An 18,283-nucleotide genomic window follows, 5' to 3' on the forward strand; every position below is an offset into this window, starting at 1 on the left:
AACCACTGCTCTGAGCAAAGGAAAGCGTGCGAGCTGGTGGTGGAAGCCGAGGTCAGGGCCAGGGGACGCACATCCGTCCGGGACCCTGTCTTGGGGACTGAACGGAACACGTGCCCTCCCTGACTCAGGAGGAGAAGACCGAGGGCTCGCGCTCCGTGAAGCACCGTCTCACGATGCTCCTGTGTTGCTGTTTCCTCGCCTTTAACCTGCACGTTTCTTAAAAACAGGAAACAGCATTAAAAAAATGCTTAACTGTCAGCAAGCATGTATCTGTACAATTTGGGGGCACATCTGTGTGGCGCTTTTTTTGGATGGCATATTTATAGAAGGAAAAACCAGAAGCAGCGTGGATGAGGTCCCTGCTAGGGGCCGGGCTCCGCGCCAGGACCCTCCTCCCCCGTGCGCGGGTTTTCTCAGTGAATTCTCCCAACAGCTCAGTGACCGGGAACTACTTTTTCTATCTCTAAAATGGGGAGACTGAAGCTCAGAGCATTTCAGTCACTTTGCCAGAGATCATGCAAGGATCATGGGAGAGCCCGGATTCCAGTGCAGGACGTCGGAGGGCAAGTCTGCTGGAAACTTGGCTCCCCTGCGCTGCCGCCTGGGGAGCCGTGATTGCTCAGGGGCCTTGGGTCGCAGGCACATCAGCCCCCCCGGGCCAGGGCCTCCCTGGGGGCAGGCAATCTCTGCATGGCTCCCCCTTTCCACCCCCCAGGGGTGTGCAGCACCAGGCTCTATTGTTGGAGGGGGGGAAATGAGGAGAAAGCCAGCTGATTTAAAAACAAGGTTTTTCAAGGCAATCTCCGTTATGAAAACAGTAGCCAACCATGAATGAAAATATTATTTATTTATTTTCTTAATGTAGGTGCTGGGGCCTGAGCCTAGGACCTCACGCACGCCAGGCACGCGCTCTGCCACTAAGCTGGTTCCCTCCCCCAGAGCCCAAAATTTCTACCTTCAGAAGCCAAATTCCAGTTCCAGACAAACACGAGTTAAAATGAAGGTTTCTTATTCTTGAAAGAGAATTTTTTTAAAAAGAAAAAAGTTAAGAATTCTTTGAAAAGGTGATTTTAAAAATTGACCTGATGCTTCAATACTGAGGAACCAAAACAAAGTATGTCACCGTATGTTTGCTACGAGAGCGTTATTTCCCCCTAAACCCGTAAGGAAAACCCAGCCTGTTCTCTACGTAAGGTGCCACCCCACGCAGTGACCTTCCTCCCACCGACACCTATTCAAATTCGAGGCATCTCTGCAGTGGTCTTCTAAACTGAAAACACTTTATTTACCACCGTTACTCCATTGGCACGTACACCCCTGACAAACAGGGTCACTGTTTTCTAGCGCATCCCTGGATCCTGAGGCCTTAGAGGCAGAAACACCCTCTGCGCCTTCGTTCACTCCGGGACACACAGCGGTGGCGCGCGCCAGCTGTGTGACCACCTCCCGAACGATCGGGGAGAGAAAACCCACGCTGCCAAGCACTACGTGCTTGGAGATGGCTGGTTTTTAGTTTAGGGTTGTCGTATCTACCTGTTTCGTAACAAGCACCTAGCAGCTTGTGAACATTAACAAATCACTGCTGATCTGTGGGGCTATTGGGCCAACAGCTCTGTAAGCCTTTGGTCCGGTGCCTATGTATGAAAACATACATCAAACTCAACAGCTGCAAATTACAAATTTCAAATGGCAACCCCATTTGCAGAGTAGGAGGAAGGAGTGTCCACTCATCTGGGGGTGATTATTAATAGCACCCCATTTCTCTTGCATGAGTTTTTCCAGCTTGACACAAACTGGACTGTGCCTCCAGCTACCCAGATTCAAGCCCTCATTTTCATTGGGGTGGATAAAGCCCTTGTCTAAGGGACACAGCAAACAAACAACTCGGGGGAGAGCACACAAACATTTCAGGGTGTTCCTGGCAAGGTGCTGATGTGAGAACAATTTTCACCCACCTTTCCTATTTATTTACATCTTTATTTCAGGATGTTTGGTCTGTTTAAAATCTTTTCGTTTTTAATTGTGGTAAAAACACGTATAACATAAAACTTAACCATCTTAATCATGTTAAAGTGTACGACTCAGTAGTGTTAAGTATATTGTGCAACAAATTTCCCAAATTGTTCATCTTGCAAAACTGAAACTCTATTTCCATAAACAACTGTCCCTCCCCCAGCCTTTGGCAACCACCCTTCTACTTTCTGTTTCTGTGGTTTTGACTACTCTTCATACTTCATGTAAGTGAAACGACACAGTATCTGTCCTTTTGTGTCTGGCCTGTTTCACTTGGCATAATGTCCTCAAGTTTCCTCCATGTTGTAGTAGCCTGTGTCAGGACTTCCTTCCTCTTCAGGGCTGAATAATATTCCACCGTGTGCACAGACCACATTTTGTTTATCCATCATCCATCAACAGGCACTCAGGTTACTCCCACTTTTTGGCTGCTGCAAATAATGCTGTGAACTTGTTATATAGATGTAGACATTCTTCACGACTCTGTTTTATTTTCTTTTGATATATACCCAGAAGTGGAGTTGCTGGCTCATAGGGCAGTTCTATTTTTAAGTTTTTGAGGAGAAGCCATATTGCTTCCCCAAGTAGCTGTGCCATTCTGCATTCCCACTAGCAGAGCACCAGGCTTCCAGCCCTCAGCCTCCTCAACACTCGCCATTTTCTGTTTTATCAGCAGCAGCCATGCTCATGGGCATGAGGTGCATCTTACTGCGGTCTCGATGGCTGTCTCTGTAGTGACCAGCGATGCTGAGCACCTCTTCCTGTGCTTGTTGGCCACCTGTGTGTCTTCTTCGGAGAAATGTCTGTCCAGACCCTTTGCCCTTTACTCAGTCAGGTTATTCTGCTGTTGCTTCTAGTTAAGGCTTCTATTTGCAGTCACTCTCCCTCCCTGAGCCGTGCCCCGGGATACTCTCCTGCTTAGAACGACTTAGGAATAGAATGTATGCTGTTCTCGAGAAATCTTGAAGTTGCAAAGTAGCTGGAAAGGCGCCCTCTTATAGACCTCAGACGTCCACTGCTGTTGGTGGCCCAGAACTCCTGGAGTCTTTCATCCAGACACTGTATCATTGTTTCTGCTCTCGCACACCACACAGCAGGCACTGTGCCGTGGGTACGTTAGAGTTAAGATGAAACACACGCAACATATTTTAACGCCTTTGATCCAACACCCGCCAGCTAGACTCTGGGTCACTGTTTTTGGACACATATTCTTTTTTTTTTTTTGCTTAACACGTTTATTGTGGTCTGGTGCCTGTACAGTCAACTACACATATTTCAGATGCACAACTGGCTAAACTCTGATAGACGTATACACCCATGAAACCACGGCCACAATCAAGACAGCAATTTTCGGACTCCCAATTTATCCCTTCCCACCCCCTCTACTTCCTGGTAACCATGTTTGTTCTCTATGTCTGTGAGTCTGTTTCTGTTTTGTAGATGAGTTCATTTGTGGACACATACACTTTTGTTGTGGGGGGGGGTGTTAGCTTTATTTATTTATTTATTTTTAGAGGAGGGGACTGAACCCAGGACCTCATGCCTGCTAAGCACGCGCTCTACCACTGAGCTGTACCCTCCCCCTTGCGGACATTTATGTTCTTGAATGAGGAGTTGAAAAGTGACAGGTCCCTTCTGATCTTCCCTGCCAGATCTTCCCTCTCTGTGAGGACGTCTGCAACCTTAAGTCAGACTGACCTTTGGGTTGGGCCTCTCAATTTTCCCAAGCCCCACTGAGATGAAAAACAAACCCTATTTGAAAAACAAGTGTTTTCAAAATTCTTGGTAAAGCTTTGGTGCCTCTCCACACAGAACTATGTCCTCTGCTTCTGCAGTTCTGTGCTCATTCAGAAAACAACTCCACCTTGGCTACAGCTTGCTGAATCACACAGGAAAACCTCAACGCGCGCTCAGAACGAGCAGCTCCCCACAGGTCTTCTAGGTCGATATCCATCTTTTCCAGACAATCAGACTCTGGTCTATGATTTCTGTCCCAAATCACAGCCAAAACCAAAACCCCCAAGAAGCCAGTGCGTGCAGAGCCATCCCTACTGTCGGGCCTGCATTTGAACAATGAGCAACTGAGGACACAGAGGGACTCAGAGAGGCTTGCTGTGGCAAGGATCCCTGCGGACTGTCCAGTCCGTCTGCCCCGTGTAACAGGAGGAAACTGAGACCAGAAAGGGGAGGTACTCCCTTGGTGCCCCGAGATGGCTCACCTGCTGCTTCTTGGCGTTTCCTATTTACTGAACATGAAAAACTCATATTGCTGAGAATCCTCACAGTGTATGTTTGATGGCCTTCAGCAAAAGGCCCTGTATGAGTAAAATTCTAGAGTTCGACTGAAAAAAAAGTTTTGCTAGAACGAGGAGCAGGGAGTCAGCTTCTAGGGAAAGTGCTTCCAGGAACTTCCGCAGGACTTCTCAGGAGAGCAGTGGCCTGTCTGGAGCCGGGGCAGGCCAGCTAAGCTCCTTCTCTCGCCTCAGCCCTCCTTTACACAGCCCCCCGCCGGCCCCTGGTATGCGGTGGAGCACTGTGTTCCGTGCTAGGTAGGATTAAGGTGTTTTGGATTAAGCACTTGAGATCAACACAAACACATCCACAGAACAACAGGAAAAGCCACTTGCATGGAGCGCTGAAGGCAAAAGTTTAGGCAGCAGTGATGGGGAGACCCATGGCATAGCACAGATCCGCCCCAGGGGAGGAGTGCCAACCCACATGTGCCCCGGAACAGTGACCCTCATTGTCACAGCACGTGTGGAACCCGCGAGTGACCAACACAACCCTACATGATTTCAGGGGGTATGAAACTCTCTGGGCCTCTCACCATGTGCCACGTGGGTGAAGAACTTTGCTTCTTCATTTCCTGATCTAGGAACAGGAGAGGTGGGTGGAGACGCTGAGTGAGTCTGGGCTCACTCGGTTCAGCACTGGTCTCTTGGGCAAAAGAGAAGTGGCCGAAAGTTGACCTCATCTACTGCACACGGCACCCACTGGTCACCTTGTTCAGGTCCTCAAAGAATCAATGACGCCATCTTCCTTTTCTGAATGCGGAATCAGGTTGTCTTGCATCCATAAATTCATTAAAAAGACAGCGGGTCATTTCCTGACTCAAAAATTCCTGGTTTAGGGGCAGTTTAAAGGAAGCTCTGAAATCCTGTTCTCTGGGCATTTAAGACCCGGGAGTCACATCCTAGAATGGAGCCTCCGTGGTCCCACAGAACACAGTTCGCAGGCCGACAGACATCCCTGGAGCACCGTAAACCAGGTCCAGTCGCCATTCTATTTTATCAAAAGGTAGGTCTGCAGTGGCGCGCACATACACCGGCCACAGCCCGCACATCGCCCGCCTGCAGGGCTCTGGCGCGGCGGCCTCTCCGGGCGCGAGGCAGGCGGAGAGCCGCGGGGCAGCCGCCGGCGCGCGGCCAAGTGCGGAAGCGGAGGAAGCTCTGATGCAGGAGCCGCGGGGCGCGCACGGGCAGCGGCGTCTGGAAACACCCGGAACATGCTAGAAGGAAGTGGTCACGGCCAGCTCCAGAGCGAGGGCTGGGAGGGCCCGCGTCCGGCTGTGGGACGGGCGCGCCGAGCCGCGTCTCTCCGCCGTTCAGGGCACGAGCCCGCAGGGCACGGAGCCGTGGGAAGCCGCCCGCGGAGGAGGACCGGGGTGGGGGCCCGGCGCCGCGGAGCCAGGGGGGGCGCGGGGCGGACGCCGAGCAGCAGGAGGGTCTTGCGGGAGGAGAAAGGGAGCGGGGTGGGAGGCTGGGCCGGGGGCCAGGCCCGGGCGGAGAGGTCCAGGACCCGGCGGCCCGGAGCCCAGACGCGGACCGGGCGTGGCCGCCGGCTCCCTGTGGGCGGCGGCGGCGGCGGCGGAAGCGGCGGCCCGGCCCGGCACGGCCGGCGCCCCGACGGCGCGCACAGGGTTAACCCGCGGCGGGCCGGCGCTCGGTTTCCAGGGCAACGCCGGCAGTTCCGGCGCGCAGGCTCGTACCATCGCGCGCGCGCGGGGGAGCGCGGGGGGCGGGGGCGCGGAGGCGCGGAGAGCAGCGGGTCCGGCCCGGACGCCCCCGGCGCGGCCGCCGCTCGCCCCGGGTCGGCTCCGCGCGCGCGCTCCGTGCCGGCCGGCGCTGCCCCGCGCGCGGACGCGGGGGCCGAGCGCGCGCCGGGCCGAGGTCCCCCCGCCGGGGCGGCCGAGTGCGGGCGGCCCGCTGGCAGCTTTGAAAAGCGGGCGAGGACAAAGGCGGCCGCAGCCTCCCGGCGCCCAGCCCGAGCGCGCAGCCCGGCCCGCGCGGCGCCGGAGGATGCGGCCGGGGGCGCGGCGGCGGCGGCGGGGCGGCGCGGGCCGGGCGCGGCGGGGCTAAGCCCAGCGGGGGCCGGGCCGCGGGGGCGCCCGCCCGGGATGTGAGCGCCGAGCGCGCCGGGCGGGGAGGGCGGGCAGGGCGGCAGGAAGGACGCGCGGACGGGAGGAGGAGCGGCGCCGAGCCGGAAGGCGGGAGGCGCGTCCGTTGGGCCCGCGGCGCGGCCGGTCAGCCGCCTCGTCGCTCGGGCAGGAGCGCGGCCCGCGCCTCCTCCCCGGCGCCGCGGGGAGGAAGATGGAGACGCACATCTCGTGCCTGTTCCCCGAGCTGCTGGCCATGATCTTCGGCTACCTGGACGTGCGCGACAAGGGGCGCGCGGCGCAGGTGTGCACGGCCTGGCGGGACGCCGCCTACCACAAGTCGGTGTGGCGGGGGGTGGAGGCCAAGCTGCACCTGCGCCGGGCCAACCCGTCGCTGTTCCCCAGCCTGCAGGCCCGGGGCATCCGCCGGGTGCAGATCCTGAGCCTGCGCCGCAGCCTCAGCTACGTGATCCAGGGCATGGCCAACATCGAGAGCCTCAACCTCAGCGGCTGCTACAACCTCACCGACAACGGCCTGGGTCACGCGTTCGTGCAGGAGATCGGCTCGCTGCGCGCGCTCAACCTGAGCCTCTGCAAGCAGATCACCGACAGCAGCCTGGGCCGCATAGCCCAGTACCTCAAGGGCCTGGAGGTGCTGGAGCTGGGCGGCTGCAGCAACGTCACCAACACCGGCCTGCTGCTCATCGCCTGGGGCCTGCAGCGCCTCAAGAGCCTGAACCTCCGCAGCTGCCGCCACCTCTCGGACGTGGGCATCGGGCACCTGGCCGGCATGACGCGCAGCGCGGCCGAAGGCTGCCTGGGCCTGGAGCAGCTCACGCTGCAGGACTGCCAGAAGCTCACGGACCTCTCCCTGAAGCACATCTCCCGGGGGCTGGCGGGCCTGCGGCTCCTCAACCTCAGCTTCTGCGGGGGCATCTCGGACGCGGGCCTGCTGCACCTGTCGCACATGGGCAGCCTGCGCAGCCTCAACCTGCGCTCCTGCGACAACATCAGTGACACGGGCATCATGCACCTGGCCATGGGCAGCCTGCGCCTCTCGGGGCTGGACGTGTCCTTCTGTGACAAGGTGGGGGACCAGAGCCTGGCTTACATCGCGCAGGGGCTGGACGGCCTCAAGTCCCTGTCCCTCTGCTCCTGCCACATCAGCGACGACGGCATCAACCGCATGGTGCGGCAGATGCACGGGCTGCGCACGCTCAACATCGGCCAGTGCGTGCGCATCACGGACAAGGGCCTGGAGCTGATCGCCGAGCACCTGAGCCAGCTCACCGGCATAGACCTGTACGGCTGCACCCGCATCACCAAGCGCGGCCTGGAGCGCATCACGCAGCTGCCCTGCCTCAAGGTGCTCAACCTGGGCCTCTGGCAGATGACGGACAGTGAGAAGGTCAGGTGAGGGCGGCAGGCCCACTCCCCTCGTCCCGCCCTGCTCGTCCTGCGGTCCCGCGCTCCCTCCACACTTACACGCAAACCCAGGTCACTGCGCCGGGTGCGGTGAGGACGGTGACCCGCAGCCCCGGGCTCATCCCCGCCTCCCCACCCCTCCCCGCCTCCTCTTTGCGTCCGGGGCCCTTCTGCTACCCCCACTCTCCCCCTTTCCCTGAGGATGCAGTGACGGACTCGCTGCCCACCACCCACTCCGCCCTGCAGGGGTCTGAAGGGCGGAGGAGCCACTGTCTCCCCGCAGCGCCGCATTTGGAAATGGAGGTGGGGCGGGTGGGGGCGGGGAGTGACCAGTCCTTTCAGCCCCGGGGAGTTGAGGAAAATGTCTGCCTTCACTTAAGCTTTCATTTCAATACTGTGATCTGGTTTTTATTTTGCAATGTATAAAAGCAAACCCGACTACAACGGCCTTTTCACCCTTCGTCCACTTTGTAGCTAATCCCAGGCTCTCCAGTCACTCTCTCTTACAGCTCCTCACTCAGCCCATTTGTGTTGTCTTTTTTTTTTAGTTTTTGAAGAAATTTGACATGGTCCCCTTTTTTTCTGCTGAATATATTCTATATATTATATATATATAAGTTATACATATATATATATTTGTCTGGCTACCTCGTTTTAGTTTACTTTCTTCTCTGAAGCCCTGGAATTCTACGAGAGAGTTATTTTGAGAGTGAAACATTTGTGTGCCTGGACTGGAAAGATGCCCATTGGGTTTGTCCATCTTTTTTGTTTTGGCTTCTTCCCAAACCCCATCCATCCATTGTACTCTCTGCACATTCTGGCCATAATTTTCTTTTTTCTCCTTGTCCATAGGGATGTGAGGGCCCAACGGTGTTCCTAAATCTTGACTTAATTTATAGCACAAATGTGTGGGAGACGTGAGAGTTGAACTGGTTTTTTGGTTTGGTTTTTTATTTTTTTGGTCTGTTTGTTTGAGATGCAGATTGTGTATTGAAAATGATGATTATATATGCAAATTCTGCCCCACCCCCACCCTCTTCCAAGTTTCCCCACGAAAAGGTCCCAGCAGCGAGGCTTCCTGTCGGAGCAGAGGGGCAGACTTGACTTCGCCCCTGGGGGTGTACTGTGGAGGGGAGCAGACGGAAATCCACGTCTTCTCTCTGTTCTGTTCATAAAAATGGGAGTTTGTGGGTTTTTGAAAATTGTTTCTAAACAGAGGAGTAAACGACGCTCTTTAGTTTGGTGGGGGTTGGGACTTGTGGCTTTTTAAAAAAATCACTTTTCAGTAGGATGTATATTTCTGTTGGATTTTTTTGTTTATTTTTTTAGAATCCTCCAGAGCAACATGCGAGACCATGGAGTTAAAGAAACCCAGAGACCTTTATCAATTAATTGTACTGTTTGTGAATTTGTATAAATAATAACAAAGATCCTCTTAAAACGTTTATATTCTTACAGTAAAAGGTTAAACTGATATTTATATAATAAAAGAGGAAATATGAAGTATGTTTTTGAAAAAAAAAAAAACAAAAACAAAAAAAACAAAAGCCTTGTATCTGTGAATTATTTTTAAGGCTGTGTGTTTGGGTCCATGCCAAAGTAGGAGGTGCTGTTTGTGTCTCTAAAAGTGTAAGGTGTAGAGTCCGGTGCATCCTGTGTGGTGTGAGTAAAGTTCGTGGTTAAAATTTATCCTGTATAAGGTTTACTACTGACATCTAAATGTTCTGTTTCTAGAATGTGATTAGAATGGAGATATATATCATTTTTCGTTCTAAACTGTCAACAACATGGAAATTTAAAGAAACTGAACAAAATGAAACTTTTCTTAAACCAGACTTGTAAGAGTCACAATTTCACCAGGGTGGCCAGTCTTTGTCTGTGTGGACATGAGATCTAGGGGGGATGTTCGAGAAGTGGGTCATGAGATGTGGAAGTGGGAAGAGAGCTGGGTTTCTGGGCCCTTGAGTGGGCGTGGGGGGGTGTGGATGGGGCTGGGGTGGGGTAGGGCTGCAGCCATTGTTGGGAAAGGTCAGGGCGCTCAGCCATGCAGATGACTCTCCCAGTGTGTGGGGGGGTCCCGGCGAGGGGAGGAGGCCCCAGCCCTCTTTAGCATTCTCCGCCAGGCCAGCCCTGCTTATTGGACCACTTTCCCGGGGGCGGGGAGGCCGCCTGAGTTCTTGCATATTTACATTTTAAGCATGTGCAGTGCTAAGGCTGAGATCCACTCCGGTGAGGGTTCTTTGACTGAATTCGGGGCAGACAGATGAATGCCAACAATTCCAGCAAAGAGTAACTCAGCAGTCGGACAGCCGCGCTGGGGCTGTGGAAGCCGAGGAGAGTGAACGCCCAGACAGTGGGGTTATAGTCCTGGTTTCATGCAGGTCTGCCTCCACTGTCGCCGAGGTTTTTTTTTCAATACTGATCTCAGGAGGAGCTGATAAGAGTCGCATAAAACTTTTCCTGGATCAACACCTCTTTCCAGGAAGAGAGCTCAGACCAGGTTTCTCTCGGGTAAGGTTGTTTTGTCAAGTTTCCAAACTTGCAGCTCGGGGTTGTCACAAAAGCCACATTGTTCCTTCTTGGAGAGACATCACAGTGGGTCTAATGGAGCCTGACGCTAGATCCATCTTCCTTTTCTTCGGGGAAGGTGGGGAAGGTGCGGATCGCTTTCCTCCCTCTTAGGTTACAGAGCTTATGGCCTGGCCTGGGGGGAAGAAATGCGTGCAGGGACCTTGAATTAGGGTCAGCTTTCTAGGTGAGCGGTCGCCGCTACCGCGCGCGAAGGAGCTCTTAGACTGTTTCCTTCCAAGAGACTGGCTGTGCAGAGCTGGTCAGTGAAAATCTGGGCACCTTCCGTGTCAGGCTCTGCGCTCACACGCTTTAATATGAAAAAGTAATCCTGCCAGCTGTCACCAGGGGGTTCTCTGCTTTTCTACTTTGTTTTGGTTTTTACTTGAAAGGTGACATACAAGCTTGACTAAAGGCTGGAAAATTCGAGTTCGGAAGTTAAAATCGTGGGTCCAGTGTCCTCATCCTGAACTGGACACACTTAAGAATGTATGTGGAGGGTCTCTGGGAAAGATGGATAATCCTCTCACCTTCATCTGTCAAGGCTGACTGCTGATCCCTCAACCTTTCTGGATGGAAAGAAGGGAATCTGGGTTGACAACCTATGGTGTGCTTTGCCTGGTACTTGTGAAACTCAAAGCAACCTGCTGCAAAGGTACCTTCTTTTCCAGGTCAGAATACTGCTTGCCGTAAGTCAGCCGCTCACCGAGGGGAGCCAGGACTCCAGTCCAGCTCCCTTCTGCTCCAGGAGAAGGCTCGCTTACTGATCGCACCTTGGTTTCCAGGAAGGCGACCTCACGGAAGCAAGTGGTGGCGGTTTGAACACCATATGGACAAGCTTATGCCAAGGACATCATTTAAAAGGGAATAAAAATGGATTTGCCATCACCATACCTACAAGAATGGAAGGAAATGCTTCTGAGGAATAGAACTACTGAGAACGTGCATGGATACGCACTTTGCGGGAGGTGCGCACGTTGAAAGGCACTTGAGCGCAAAACCTGGTGCAGGCATTTGCAGAAACGTCAGGACTGAAAAGCCCGAACAGGGACTCGGCGTGGACGTTCTCGTCTAGAAGCGGGAAACCTTGACAGGAGCCTCTGCGTGGTCGTCGAGAAAGGTCCCCCGGACCTGCCGAAGTGTCACGGGGCGAGAGCCCTGCGAGGTCGCCGTGAAGACACCGAGCCTAAGTGCGCTGCGGCCTTCGGGCCGTTTCTGCAGCAACCCACCCCCGGCCCCGGCGGGCCTCCAGCTGAGGGTGCTGGGCGTCACTGCGCGGTTCTTCCTGCCGAGGACAGCCTCCTGCACAGCCCCGCCCACGCCATGCAGCCCACGTTGGGCGGCCCAGCCGAGGAGGCGCCGGCCTGACTTAACGGTACAACCTCACATAGTGAAGAAGATTCGCGTCAACAACGAAGATCTGGAAAAGCAAGTGTCCCTTTTGTTGCCATTTCTTTTCAAAGGTGAGAGCTTCCTCTTGAACAGGGACGCATGACGCACGTAGGCTGAGGCACGCCAGCCCCCACCCAGGGGTTTCCTGCCGCGGTTGCTTAGATGCCGGCCTTGGAGTACAAGTCAACCCTTCACTTTTGACTGAGAGAACTTGAACCCAAGTTTTCAAAGGAGGAAGGGTGACCCCAGGGACCACGGTGTTTCCAAAGACTAGGACCCCCTTGATTAAGAGACCAGATTTGTACAATGAAACCGAGACCTCATGCCACTCCTGACAGGGCCTCTGCTCTGTCCCTCTGCTCCAGGGCTCTGCTGGGGCGAAGGGGCCACAGTGAGTGACCGGGGGTTCACTCTCTGCTGCCCTTTTCCCCTGCATCAGACATCACCCCCTTTAAAAAGTGAATTTTGGTCCTTTCATAGAGGCAAGACCTAAACGTGTGCACTGTGACCCCCGAGGAGTCGTCATGAGGCTTCTGGTGAAATAACGCACAGGGCTGGAAATCGGAAGGCCTCGGCCAGCCCTCAGCTGACGCCAGGCCACGCCGTTCTGTCAGGTGCTTGTTCAGATCGCAGCAGCTAGTTACGTCTGTCGGAAAGTGAATGTTGTCGGGGGAGACGCCGTGCTTGAGTCGGTGCCGACGAGGGAAATTTAGAACCGAGGTCAGTGCGCAGCTGGAGTTAAGAGCCCGCATGCAGGCCTCGGGCGGAACAGCGGGTGTTTCCAGACAACTGGTAACGTTCGGTTTCCACGAACGGTCGGTTTCAGTCTTTTCCTCTTTCCCAGGGGTCGCCCGGCCACTGCCTGGTGGGGCGGCCTGTCCCGCCCAGAGCACCTGCATGTGTGCAAAACCATGACTTCCAGTGTCAGTTCCAGAGAAGGTCGGCCTGAGGTCAGCCCTCGAGGGCGCACGTCAGCATGCCCCCAGCAAGACAGCAGAAGTGGGATTCCCCCGCCCGCCCAGTGCTACCCAGAGAAGGGCACACGTCCTCTTTAAAGACTAACATCTTCACGATCTCAGTCGTCTTCCACTTTGATCCTGTAAAGGACAAATGCCCCAGGCCCTTGTCCTCCGCTCTCACTGGTGAGCGGGGCAGCGTCCTGGCCACACAGGAGGGGCGTGACCAGCGAGCCGGGCGGGGACACGGACAGGCCGGGCGGAAGCGCTGTCCCTGCCTCGGAAACCTGGTGGACACTGGACATTCAACTTCATCAACGGGGAAGAGGCTGTGCCCTGGTGACGGGGTGGGTGGGTGTCGGAGCAGCTGCCCCAGACCTTACCCGCCACCCGGGCTGGTCCCAAAGCTGGAGGGGCTGGGGGCCTGTCCTGGGGCCAACAGCTGACCCCCGCTGCTGAAGGGAGCTGAGCGAGAGCACGTCGTTTTCATTCGGAGTGAAAAACCCGAATGTTGAGTTACTACTTAACAAGCATTACAGGTTTTTCAAGGAGCCAGAGAGCTCGTGTGAGGAGCTGGTTAATGGGCCTGGGGTCCAGGGTGGCCTGAAGGTGGGGTCCAATCGTCTCCTGTTGTCCTCGGCACCAGAGCTAGTGCCTCAGCACCACTCTGTCACAGACGGTGACATGCAGTGCAGACCCACCCATTGGTGCCTGGACGGCCTCCACCCTGCGACCCGCACGTCCAACAACCACCAGGTGCCACCTCGTGGGAACATGGGCTGTTTTGTCTTCACTCAGCGGTAAAATGTCTGGACTTTGCAGATGTGTTAGGGACAAATCCCTGTTGTCTAGAAAAAATAAAAGGGCCTCGTGTGTCATTTCACATGACCTTGCCCTCCGCAGGGTGCTGCCTGTTCACAGTGACCCCGCACGGATCCGGGTCCAAGTCACTGGAAATGGACTATGGGGAACTAGTTGAGGCCAGATTAATTTTTTATAAATCGTGTGGAATTACTCCAAAGGGCTTGCAAAGCATAGTTCTTCCTCCTCTAAAAAGATGATGAAAGAATTTACTACAAAGGTCCATGATGAGGTTCCTCCTTAGGAAATCTTTACCCCAAACTCGCGTCTTCATGAACACACATGTACACTTGTGTAGCAACAGCTACCAGCTTCTGTTCTGCTCTCCGGTCTCTAAATAGGGAGGGATCCCCCCAAATTAGTCCTGATACTCCTTAGAATCTTTAGTAAATTGGACAGGTGGGCAAAGTAAAGGAGGAGTTGCCACAGGTAAACCCCTCAAATTCCTAGCGTTCTTAGATGGAAGACGGCGTTTCGGAGAGTTGTGTTTTTCCTGCCGTGTTTTAAACTAGCTTCAGAACTGAGAGCCCACTGCTATAAGCTACTACAAAAAAAAAAAAAAAGAAGAAGAAAGCAAGAAAAAAGAAGGAAAAAAGGGCCAGCGGGTGTGCCTTGAGCAAACCCGATGAAAACACAAAATTAAAGTGACAATGTTTAGTTCCAGTCTGTTTCAAATGCACAACATTTAGACAGTCTCTGCGGAATCTACAAAAGCAGCATGGCCAGGTTCTGTGCTCCAGGTTTTGTGAAGCTCACAGCTTGCTGCTGTAGGACGCAGAGAAGGTCCTGGATTGTCTAAGCCTGGACTAGACGGCTGGCTGGCTTTTCCAGCCCTCCCTGACCCCCGTCCGTGCACTTGAGCCAGAAGCCGGGCCGCCGTGCTCGGAGTCCACCAGCGGCAGTCAGCACAGGGTGACCCACAGGCAGGCAGCTGGCCTATCTTTCCCCCACAGAACCCCAGACACACGGCGGAAATTCCCTGCAGCAAGCTGGCACCAGATTCAGCAGCAAACACCCTCGTCGCGCTTGCCTCAGACGTGGAAACGACCACGCAAGTGAGGGGACAGAGGTCAAGCACTGCGCTTCCCTGAGAGGCAGCGGTGGGATGTCGCTCCTGCCTCCTCCTGGGCGGCTCCTCAACCTCCCCATCCCCCCGAGCCCCCTCCCACCCACGCACACGCCATTGACCCTCCCCCTGGGATGCAGCCGGGGTCACGTCCACCTGATGTCAGGGCTGGGAGTCCGGCTTTGTGCTTTTCTTTACCCCAAGTTTACTAGGAAGATTTCAGGACCCACTCTAAGGCGGAAAAGTAAAGTTAACACAAAACGCTACGTATCTGTCTTCCACGTGCAAGAGGCAGTTTCTCCATCCACAGAGCCTGTGGGCCCTGCGTTCTGTCAGCAGGTGGCAGCATTGCCTGCGAGCTGGCAGCCCCGTGGGCGCCACGACCTACCCTGACAGGTGCCCTCTGGTCGCCTCCCCACAAAGAACGTCCCAGCATCAGCGCTGGCGAGGGGGGGCGCTCACATGGCTAACGGGGGAAGCTGAGTTTTTAAGTGTCAGTGGAGTCACTCAGGGAGCCCGATGGGGGGCACCTGGCTTGGGAGCAGGTAACAGATGCATCTTGTGCCGGACGGGACTCAAACCTCAACTTCTGGGGGTGGGTGAGGGTACAGCTTGGTGGAGCGCGCATTCAGCGGGCACGAGGTCCTGGGTTCAATCCCCAGTCTCTCCATTGAAAAAAAAAGTAAGAGACTGAAACCTAATGCCCCCCTGCCCCCCAGAAGCACTTACACAACAGGATGCCACCCTTCGGTCCTGGTTCGCACTGCACCTCTGTGCTTACGCCTCTCTGGGTCCACAGTTTACCAACGTCAGCTTCTAGCTTTTCTTTAAGACCATCTCATACAAACCCTGTTAGATCGCCGTGTTGGGGGAGTTTGGGGAAACAACCTGGGGAACAGTTCACAGTCAGACATGGATACACCCATTTTAACAAGGAGGAGCAAACACGCTGGCTTTTTAAATTACAAAAGCACAGAGTAGACTGTTTGTGATGAAAACTCTAGAATCCTCTGAGGAAGAATGAAAATATTTAAACATTCTTAGGAGTACTTATTTTTTGTTGTTTTTATGATCAAAATGAGTAACTTCATGGAACCTGCAGGAGTCTGTGAAAGGGAAAGGGCCAAGAGCCCCGATGAAGAGGCAAGGCTGCTGGAGCACCTGATTCCTCCCGCGGCAAAGAGACCTTAGGAGACGGTGGCAGAGATCAAGGCAAAGGGAAAGAACTTCTGGGCCAACTCGGCCAGATTCCATCAAATGCCACAACAAGGGACAGGCTGGTCTTGCCATCTTGGCCTTGATGGTCCGGCCTCAGAGAGTCAAAGGGCAGAGGGTGCAGGTGTGGAGGGAACGTGTTGGGGGTGGGGATGGGGGTGGGGGTGGACGTGCCCGTGGCTGCTCCTGCCACGCCGTGTCATCAAGTAGGATGCAGACACCAGCACGGTGACATAGCTCATCTGTGGTTAGAAAATGGGAAGAGAGGAAAGGGAAGCTTCTGGAACTCAGGGCCCAGGCAGGAAGCCGACCCCGTTCCTGCCAGCATCCAGGAAGGTCATATAAAAGCAGAAAACGTCCCAGGCTGAAAAATGCCGCTCTCAGTGACACACGGAACGAACACAGGCTCGGGGAAACGGCCCGAAGAAAGAAGAGGTGGCAGAGGAAAGAACAGTATCGCTCGGGCCAAGCCGAGGGGTCCAGGCGCGGAAGGCAGAGACACGGGGTGAGGTGGGGGCAGCACAACTGGCCTGGTCTCCAAGGAGCCAGAGCCATTTGGAGGGGGTTCTTTGATCTGCTGTCCCCAAAAGCAGCCTTCCTGGGCCCTTTTCTCCAGTTGTGTGACTCGGATGGGAGACAGAAATCCTAGCTAATGGGCCCCCAGGGTGGTGCTCGGAGCTGGCTGTAGGGTGACGTGCCCCACTCCCAGACTGTGGCTGTTATTGCCCCACCCTCCGGGCCATCACTGTCAGGAGGAACCTCTGTGCTCCCCACTTCCCTCTCTGCAGGGAAAGCCAGCTGGAAGGCCAGCATCACGGGGAGACAGAGCTCAGGGTTCCCGGGGCTCTGGTGTGAGACCCCTCACAGGGGCCCTTTGGGCAGCAGGTGGCCCCTGCCCTGGACTCTGCACCTCAACCCCCAGAGTCGGGCCTCTGTGCTCTGTCCTGGCCCAGAAGTTCTGGCCAGCGCCCCAATTGTCCCAAGAAGACAGCTTTTGTCCCAGGGCATTGCCCTGGAGACCCCAGCCAGGTGGTCACAGACACAGGTGCAGGCCCCTCACCTTCCTCTGTCCGCTCAGTCCCCCCAACAAAAGCACAGGGTCCGAGTGGCCAGCAGTGGTCCTTGCATGGGATCTGGCCTGGCCACGCCCTGGTCCCTGAGACCATGGAGACAGGGAAGAGGGCACAGACAGGTCTGTGGTGGGGGCCGGGACACGGTGGCCACGACACAGGAGGAAGCAGGCCCAGGCCCCACCCCCCGCCTTCTGCTGATGCCCCAGAGGGAAAGGCCCCCAGGCCACCCCGAGGCCCGTGAGCCCCGACTCCCATGTCCCTTCCTGCTGCTGCACCTGCCAGGAACTCCCAGCATCCGAGCGAGGCCCTGTGGGCAAGTGGCCGCCAACACCTCCCCCCCACAGCCCTCCCCCGGGCGCCCACGCTGGTGCTAATCCACCCGCAGCGGCCCGCAGCTCCTCTCCCCTAAGCCGCTGATAACGGTTTTACTAAAATCCTCTTTGGATGGAAAAAAACCCCAGCTGGACATTTCAGGCCTCGCACAATGTAGAAGCCCGCAGGTCCCGTTCCCACCTCACAAAGGCCTCTAATCAAGTGGAAAATGTGCTGGAGGCCAGAGGTTGGGTCTGCAATTATTTTTTAAGGGATTATGGAGAAGAATAGGGGCGGCGAAGCCCTCCCCTGCTTTGTTTTCCATTCGGTCCAGTTCCGAGACACACAGGGCCGGTCACAGTCGCCCAGATCGCCCCGCACAAGGGCCTCACTGCTCCCTTCCCCGGTGGAAGGGTGTCATCTTTGAACACCGCAGCTTCAGGAAGATTTAGAGGGTTTGGAGGCAATCTGAAGGCCCTGTTCTGACCCCGTTTAAGCCCCTATTTATAAAACCACTGTGGAGCAGGCTCCCGTGTGTGGGGAGAGCCCTCACTCATTAACCTCTAACCCCGCTCTGAATGCAGAGGGGAGGGTCCCCACGCTGCTGGGATTCGGGGCACTCACGAGGGCTTCCCAGGCTTTGGAGGGCAAGAGGTCGTGTTCCCAATCTTGCCAGATAGCCTCCTCTTTATTTATACACATTGACCCTTCCCTCCCACGGAGCACATAGCCAGGAAACTCCTAATGCAAAACGTGGATTAAAAACACAAAACGAGAGCCATTTTTATCAGCCTATTTGGAGCTGCCGTTTAAAAGCGCACACCGCGGCGGGAGTTTGTCCTCCCCAGACACTGCGAAGGACCTTTGCTGAGGTCGTTCACGCCCGAACGTTCACGGAGGATTAACTGCTAAGGAAGAATGTTTCAGGCTGGCCTGAAGTCTTCATCCTTCTGTTTCAGCCCAGAGAAACTGCTCACCCCTCCAAACCGAGCTGGCCAGTGATGTATGCAGATACCCAGTTCAAAGG

General features: G+C 55.2%; 2 protein-coding genes across 6 annotated transcripts in view; one reads left to right on the forward strand and one right to left on the reverse strand.

Moving 5' to 3' along the window:
* The window catches only part of WNT5B (Wnt family member 5B), a 79,085-nt gene that overhangs the window by 32,038 nt on the left and 28,764 nt on the right, over positions 1 to 18,283 (reverse strand). The window contains exon 1 of one of the 3 annotated variants that reach the window (XM_074357582.1): positions 4,841 to 5,677. The exons of the other annotated variants lie outside the window; for them this stretch is intronic. The gene's annotated coding sequence lies outside the window, so the exon portion shown is untranslated. Of the gene's footprint in view, positions 1 to 4,840; positions 5,678 to 18,283 lie in introns of those variants that run through there. 3 annotated transcript variants of the gene reach the window in all.
* On the forward strand, positions 5,684 to 14,163 carry FBXL14 (F-box and leucine rich repeat protein 14). Of its 3 annotated transcripts, XR_012504025.1 has the most exons (3): positions 5,684 to 7,796; positions 11,053 to 12,493; positions 12,618 to 14,163. XR_012504025.1 is itself a non-coding variant. In XM_010964248.3 (2 exons), the coding sequence occupies exons 1-2, from the start codon at positions 6,603 to 6,605 to the stop codon at positions 11,146 to 11,148; spliced, it is 1,290 nt and encodes a 429-aa protein (XP_010962550.2). In that variant the 5' UTR covers positions 5,684 to 6,602; the 3' UTR covers positions 11,149 to 14,163. The 3 variants fall into 3 exon arrangements, 2 of the variants coding, with proteins under 2 accessions (XP_010962550.2, XP_074213687.1); XM_010964248.3 differs by having other exon boundaries at positions 11,053 to 14,163; XM_074357586.1 differs by lacking the exons at positions 11,053 to 12,493; positions 12,618 to 14,163 and adding an exon at positions 9,143 to 9,643.

This window comes from Camelus bactrianus, chromosome 34 (assembly GCF_048773025.1).
Source record: "Camelus bactrianus isolate YW-2024 breed Bactrian camel chromosome 34, ASM4877302v1, whole genome shotgun sequence".
In the NCBI taxonomy this organism is placed as follows: Eukaryota; Metazoa; Chordata; class Mammalia; order Artiodactyla; family Camelidae; genus Camelus; species Camelus bactrianus.

Coding starts and splice junctions, on each gene's coding strand:
- FBXL14 (XM_010964248.3), top strand. CDS start 6,603: ATGGAGACGCACATCTCGTGCCTGTTCCCCGAGCTGCTGGCCATGATC. Junction 7,797..11,052: donor AGATGACGGACAGTGAGAAG/GTCAGGTGAGGG, acceptor CTTCTTTTCCAG/GTCAGAATACTGCTTGCCGT.